Source organism: Pan troglodytes, chromosome 8 (genome assembly GCF_028858775.2).
Source record: "Pan troglodytes isolate AG18354 chromosome 8, NHGRI_mPanTro3-v2.0_pri, whole genome shotgun sequence".
Lineage (NCBI taxonomy): Eukaryota > Metazoa > Chordata > Mammalia > Primates > Hominidae > Pan > Pan troglodytes.
The window spans coordinates 135,129,093-135,136,924 of NC_072406.2; the positions used below are offsets into that span (position 1 = coordinate 135,129,093).

General features: G+C 39.3%; 1 protein-coding gene across 4 annotated transcripts in view; it reads left to right on the plus strand.

Annotated features, from left to right (window-relative positions):
- The window catches only part of ACADSB (acyl-CoA dehydrogenase short/branched chain), a 46,347-nt gene extending 38,727 nt beyond the window's left edge, over nt 1–7,620 (plus strand). For all 4 annotated transcript variants that reach the window (XM_016919549.3, XM_063782235.1, XM_016919548.3 and 1 more), the window contains 3 exons: nt 3,541–3,678; nt 5,548–5,647; nt 6,180–7,620. In XM_016919549.3, coding sequence (XP_016775038.2) covers nt 3,541–3,678; nt 5,548–5,647; nt 6,180–6,250 — 309 coding nt within the window. In that variant the 3' untranslated portion in view covers nt 6,251–7,620. The remainder of the gene's footprint in view (nt 1–3,540; nt 3,679–5,547; nt 5,648–6,179) is intronic.
- Nucleotides 7,621–7,832: the final 212 nt, after the last annotated feature.

Here is a 7,832-nt window from a genome sequence, read left to right on the forward strand (position 1 = left end):
GATATCTTGGTGAGCACTGTGAAGCTGTCTCCTTACTGCTTCAGAAGCTCAGGGCAGGGGGTCTGGAGTCAGACTTCCTGGATTCAAATCCTGGTTCTTTCACTTACCAGCTTTAGGCCTTAGGCAAGTGACCTCATTCTAGTCTTAAACTGCCTCATCTGTAACATAAAGGTAAAACTACTTACTTACCCAGTTTTAAATGAGGTATGTGTAAAGTGTTTCACACATTGCATTGGTATAGCATGTGCTCAGTAAATGGTAACACTTGTTATGGGTCCCCTATTCAGACCAGAACCATGTGGTGATCCTCAGAGGACTGTACTTTGACACCTACGTCTCATGGAAGATACAGTTTGCTGCATTAAATACAAATGAGGTGCAGTCAGCCAAGCACTTGGGTAATACTGATGTGGTCCAGTGCTGCGGCTTCTCAGAGCTCACCAGGCAATCTGGGGATTCCTTGGTGGCAGTGGTATTCTTCCTGCCCTCCTTGAGGTCTTGCCAGGGTGGGGGCAGCCTGGAGTGGCAGCTTACCAAACCTTTTAGGCAACCTGAAGGCATGTCACCTAAAATTCCAGAATAATTACTTTACATGGTTGCAAAACCTCCCCTTAAGCAGCTCTAGCCTCCAAGTACAATTTATGATTGCATTGCCAACTGCATGTTGCATTGTCTTCAGGTTTATAATAATGACTAGGCATCCTACGAGCACACTCAGATTGCATATGTGTAGAGATACGAGGCTGTGGACATGCACAGTCAGTTCAAGACCCAGAAGGACTGAGAGTGGCAGGCCTGGCCAGTGCCTACCACAGCCCATGCTGTCATTCCCATCTTATGCCTAGGAACCTGAAGCACACGGAGGCTGAGTTCCCAAGGTCATAAAGCTAATATGGGGCCAAAAGTAGAGGTTTTTTTTTTTTGTCTTGGCTTCTAGTCGGATTTTCATTATACTAGAGTACTTTCTCAGCCAGCTACCACAAAGATTGCAGTGAAAGAGACAGAATGTAAAGGTTGTTTTGAAGGGAGGCTTTTGATCTTCTTTATGCACAGGAAACTATGTTCTTGTGCATATAGATAGATAGATCAATAGACAGAAGGGGTCAGGTATACTAACAGGTATAATCATAATGCCATCTTTAGAGATGCCTAGTATGGGTAGTTAAAAGAACACTTAGATTTTTAAAATTTATGTATGTATGTATTTATTTATTTATTTATTTTTATTTATTTATTTTGAGACGGAGTCTCACTCTGTCACCTAGGCTGGAGTGCAGTGGCGCTATCTCGGCTCACTGCAAGCTCCACCTCCCAGGTTCACACCATTCTCCTGCCTCAGGCTCCCGAGTAGCTGGGACTACAGGCACCCGCCACCACGCCCAGCTAGTTTTTTGTATTTGTAGTAGAGATGCGGTTTAACCGTGGTCTTGATCTCCTGACCTCGTGATCTGCCCGCTTCGGCCTCCCAAAGTGCTGGGATTACAGGCGTGAGCCACTGCGCCCGGCCTAATTTATTTTTTAAAAATTTTGTGGGTACACAGGTACCCATAAACATTTATGAGGTACATGAGATGTTTTGATAGAGACATGCTATGTGAAATAAGCACATCAAGGAGAAGAAATTTTGATCTTAAAAAGCAACATTATTATAGCTGTATAATGCTTTGATTAAAGTTAGTAGAGTTTTTTCTAACACATTATCTTATGTTTGCTTTGCATGCATTCGTTCATATCTTTCTGACCTCGAGACTACATGGTCCTTGAGGGTAGAGACCAGCCTATTCATCTTTACTAATTTCAATTGTTTATTCAGTATAGATTTATTTAGCATGTTCTCCATGCCAGGCCTTGTGTTCACAATGTAGTTAGGGAACGAGTATTCAGCAATGGTGAGTTCTTGTAGAGCAGGAGACATGCCTCAGTCACTTTCCTGCCTCTCTCAGTACTTAATGTGGCAAATGGAATAGACAGCATGGATGGTGACTGTAAGTTTAATTGAACTGAATGTAGTTTGCAAAAATAATCAGAATCTCTGAGTTCCACATAAAAAGCCAAATTCCTAGAACAGTGATACTTGTATAGAAACAGACAAATTCACTGATGGAACAAAACAGAAAAGCCAGAAATAGACCCATGCATGGAGCAGATTTGATGTATGATAGAAATGGCATTACAGATCACTGAGTGGGAATATTCTTTCTACATGAGAAAATAATGAAACTGTATTCCTACCTCACACCATACATACAAAATAGATGTCAGATGTAAAGACGTGATCTTAAAAGCAAAACTTTAAAGATTTTAGGAGAAAACAGAGAATATCTTTATAACCTCATGGTAGGAAAGGTTTTTGTAAACAGACACAAAAAGGACTAATCCTAAAGATAAGATGGATGGTAAGATTGGTAAGTTTTTTTCCTTGAAATATGCCATAAAGTGAAAAGATAAATCACAGGGGAGAAGATATTGACTCTGCACATAGGTTTGTGGGTGTTTAACTTACTATTATGCTTTATAGCCTACATATACAGAACATCGTCTCTTTTTGTACATACGAAATTGTTGTGTGTATCACATATTTCAGAAAGAGAAAGAGAAGAATCTGTAGGGTATTAACAAACAGTGCTGTTTTTCTCCAACTTTTCCCTCCCTTTTGTTTAGGAAAGGCCATTCCTGGGATTCGTGTGTGATTGCCTTAATCAAGGTTCACTGTCTTAATATTCATCACACATTATTATAATTATTTAATTGTCTGTTCTCCCTGCTGGACTATGTATTATAAATAGTGAGAACAAGGAACTCTGGCTATAATGTTCAGTGTGCTGCCTCCGCCACTCAGGGCGGTGCCTGCCATCTCAGAGGTGCCCAATAACTATCTGGGTGGATGGATAGGTTAGGCATGAGAAACATTTCAGTTTGTAGTAAACATCTGTGCCTGTTATTTGCAGGAAATTGTTTATAAATGTTAATGTTTGTATTCTGGCTCACTAAATTAACTGTTGTTTCTTTCATTGGCAAACATTTAGTGTGAACCTAATCACCCTCTAAAATTTCAGGGTGGTAGTAATTGGTGCTTCAAATATTCTTCATTACTTTGTAGCTAACATTTTTTAATGCCTGGAAGCCATATGCAAAATCAAAATTTTCTTAACTCAAGCAAATAAAGAATATATTCAAAGTTTTGCTGTGCCAGGATTTCATTTAAGCTCAATTTTGATCAAAAGAGAGTTGAAATAATTATTAAATATAACAGTCAAGTTTTGAAACCTAACTTTGTTATACTTTACTATTTAAATCTTGAAAATCATGAAGACTTACATGAACTTTGAAGTTTTTCTAGGAAAAGAGGATTTAACAATACTTATAGTGTCACATTTCATTTTAGATTACTCATTTTAAAGTATTTAAAAGACGTGAATGTAAATTTCCTTTGGGGTGTATTTTGAGTCTGTCAGTGTTGTGTATCTAGGCAGGACTTTGAGGTTGAGGTGCTTGTTTTTTTGAAATCATAATTCTCTAACTTGGGCCTGACTGTTACAGGGCCTCCAACACCAAGTGGCTCACGTGGCTACCCAGCTGGAAGCTGCAAGATTACTAACATACAATGCTGCTAGGCTTTTAGAAGCTGGAAAGCCATTCATAAAAGAAGCATCAATGGCCAAATACTATGCATCAGAGGTAAAAAAAAAAAAAAAAAGGAAAAAGTAATTCAGCCTTTTTTTTTTTTAAGGTATGTACTTATTAACATTTTCTCTTGGGAATGTTTGATTGTACTTTGGTTGTTTTTCAAGTTAAGATAACATGGACTTTTATTTCTTATAATAGAAAAGCAAAAAAGGAAAACTGCCATAGGAAAACACTTGAATTCTGTGAGGTCTCAATGTTTCGTTGAGTAGCCCAGCTCAGCTAGACCACCCATCTCAAACTGCCATAGGAAAACCTTCAGTTCTGTGAGGTCTCGATGTTTCGTGAGTAGCCCAGCTCAGATAGACCACCCATCTCAAATCCATGGCTGAGCCTCCTCTGAATGAGGGTGTCATGCCTATGGTGTCAAGTTCGGGCAAAGTGAATGCCGTGGAAGATGATGGGTCCATCATATGAACAAATCAGATTTAAAACACCAAGAAAAGATTGTCTAAAACTTTCTACTCATACATTTGCTTTCTAGAGCTAACACATTAGACTGAGGCTAGAGAATTTAGCCAAATCACTGGGCAGCTGTTTCGTAGCCTCAGCAGTATCTTATTCATTCCGTGGCTTTAAATTCTCATTTAACCTCTCCAGCCCATAAATTAAATATCCTACCTCAACTTCTTTCTGAATTCCAGACTAACATGTCCAACTTCTGCTTCACCATCAGAACCTGAGCGTCATCTTGACACCCTGCTTTCCCTCACCCCCCACATTGAGTCCAGCATCATTTCCTATGATTCTACCCCTAAAAGATTCCTTAAATGGTGTGTTTGTCTCCCTCTCCACTGCCACCTCTGTACTTCAGTCACCTCGCTGCCCTCCTGGTCCCTGGTGCTTCCTCCCATCCAGCCTCTCTCCTTTTTCAAAGTGGCGGTGAGGCCATGTCACCTTCCAGCTTTAACCCTTCAGTGGCTTCTCACAACAAATGGAACTCTATCTGTACTAGATTCCAATTGCTGCTATAACAAATTACCAAAAAGTCGGGGACCTAAAACAACGCAATTTCATTTTCTGTCACTTCTAGAGGTCAGAAATCTGAAATGGGTCTCACTGGAATACAGGGGCTGCCTTTCTGCGGTTCTGGTGGACAGTTGTTTCCAGCTTCTAGGGGCTGCTCACATTCCTTGACTCGTAGCCCCTTCCTCCATCTTCAAAGCCAACAATGTGGCATGTTCAGATCTCTCTCTGACTCTGCTTCCTGTCTCTGTGGTCATGTCACCTTCCATGACTAACTCTCCTGCCTCCTCCTTTTCCTTATAAGGATTCCTGTGATTATATCACAGCCACCCAGATAATTCAGGGTAATCTCTCCATCTCGTGTCCTTACCCACATCCGCAGAGTCCCTATTGCCATGGAAGGCAGCATATTCACAGCTCTGAGGGCTAGGATGTGGACGTCCTTGAGGGGCCATTCTGCAGGGTCTCTCGCTCCTCCATTCTCTTTTCACATTTCACCCCGATCCCAGCCCACTGGCTGTCTCAGGGGCTGGAAGTTGAAGAGCTCATCTCCCCTTGGAGGATTTCGACGTGTTGGTCCTCAGCTTGAAATGTCCCTTAGCTCGTCCGTTAGGCCCCCAGTAAACATTTCCTGAATAAATGATATCTCTCAGCATGCAGATTCATGTGAACAATGCTCTAATTTCTTAAGAAAATGGGGATTCTGTGAATTAATAGGATGTTTTACAGAAATGGTATGGAGAATGGGACTGAAGAGACAGTGCTAGTTTAGAAGATAACTTTAGTCCTTCCAGTGCCACTAACAGTGAATCCATGTTGCTGAAAATGTTACCCAGAAGTGTTTATCATGTATAAGTTATGTGGTTTCAGTGTGTGATTTGCACTTGCTTTTGGTAGATTGCAGGACAAACAACCAGTAAATGTATCGAGTGGATGGGGGGAGTAGGCTACACCAAAGATTACCCTGTGGAGAAATACTTCCGAGATGCAAAGATTGGTAAATAGATTTTTTTTTTACATTTTATTTTGTTTTATTTGCCTCTGTAGGTATTTTGGCTGTTTTATTTGTCGATTTTATCCTAGGTAAAAGCAATTTTAATTTCTTCAGTATATGTTTGGTGGCTCTATTTATGTGGCTGGATTTTTTTCTTACCTCGTCCTTCAAAAAAAATTGTTCTATATTTTTTAAAAATATCAAATTGCCTTTTTAAATGCCTCAACAGGCTTTTTAGTAAAACTGCCACAAATAACAGTCTGAGCTTATGCATCGATTGTTGAAGAATCAAAATCTTCAACTTTTGTTTACACCTTTAGTCAGTTTAATACTGATCCTGGACATCGAGAAACCCAATGGAAAATTGTCATCTCTTAGTCAAAATTACTGTGGAATAGTACCATATTCAGGGGACATGAAGTGATGTGACTAGTAACTGTTTTATAGCAAGCGCAGAGGTGATGTATATAGAGCTATTTCTTGTCTTAACCATGCGCCAACTTCTCATTGTTCCTTCTGCTTCCTTTTGCTTAAGGTACGATATATGAAGGAGCTTCCAACATCCAGTTGAACACCATTGCAAAGCATATCGATGCAGAATACTGACGTCTATAGGAGTGGGACCCCTCCCTGGTGTCACTGCTGTAAAATTTTAAACTGTTGTGTCTTGTTGGGAGTAAGTGCCTTGCATGGGAATAAACTTCCACAACATTCGAATATTTTAATGAAGCCCTTAGTCAGGGTCCTGGGGTTGGCCTTTTTGGTTTTCTCTTTTCAGGCTGTTTAACTTAGGCACAGGAGATCCACTTTTAAACTTGGGAAATAAGCACCTGTATTTTTTTCCAAAACTGTTTTTAAAGCTGTATACGCATACATATATATTTTTTTACTCTGTCTTACTCTGTCACCCAGGCTAGAGTGCAGTGGCGCGATCTCAGCTCACTGCAGCCTTGACCTCCTGGGTTCCAGTGATTCTCATGCCTCATCCTCCCAAGTAGCTGGAACTACAGGTGTGCACCACCATGCCTGGCTCATTTTTGTGTTTTTAGTAGAGATGGGGTTTTACCATATTGCCCAGGCTGGTCTTCTGGCTTCTAGATATCGCCCACCTTGGCCTCCCAAAGTGCTGGGATTACAGGGATGAGCCACCGTGCCTGGCTGGATATTTATATTATCATTCTAGTTTCAGAGTATACAGAAGTTTCATCCCATCATTTGGAAAAATAAAGGCATCTGAAGTACAATATTACTTATAGAAATAGTTTATATTCCTATTAAATCTTAATCTTGTGGCATCAGGGAAATATTTGTTACATAGTAGGCAATTTTTATCCAGTACTTTATAGATTCAACTCTAAGTTGCAAGTGAAGTCAAAATTGATGAAAATTTATTTAGAAAAATCTAAAAATTCTGGTTTTAAATATGAGAATCAGTGGAAAATAAGGGTATAATTTTGTAGGTCATATGATTGAAGAAAATATTATTTTAACAATGTAAAGCAATATGATTTGTTACTATAATTAACCTGTATAAAAGATACATTTTATGGTGGTTTCAGTAGGTCATTTTAAAAACCAATGTGCATTAGTTTTCAAGTATAAGGTTTAAGTAATTTGGTTTAATAATCAAAATATTCAATACAGTGTTGGATATTCTGTCATGCACTATTTTTCAGTTGACAATTTCTGTATTTTAATTGAATACTGTTTCTTCAGTCATGGTTATTGCACTTTATCCTGAATAATAATTCAGAAATTGGGTTTTGTTTCAGTGATTCTCAAGAAAAAGATCTCTTGCCCATTAAGAAGTGTATCAAAATCTCATAAGGAATGAGGGAGAGAAGGGGGCTGTAGAGTTTGAAAAAGCATATTCAATATTAAAATAGTTTTATATTTGGGAAGGCAAAAATGAATCTATTGTTTTGCAATATAGGTTATAAACAGGCAAAATGCAATAAAATATATATCTGGTTGTATTAGTCTGTTTTCACGCTGCTGATAAAGACATACCTGAGACCAGGAAGAAAAAGAGGTTTAATTGGACTTACAGTTCCACATGACTGGGGAGGCCTCAGAATCATGGTGGGAGGCGAAAAGCACTTCTTACATGGCGGCAGCAAGAGAAAATGAGAAAGAAGCAAAAGTGGAAACCCCTAATAAACCTATCAGATCTTGTGAGACTTACTAT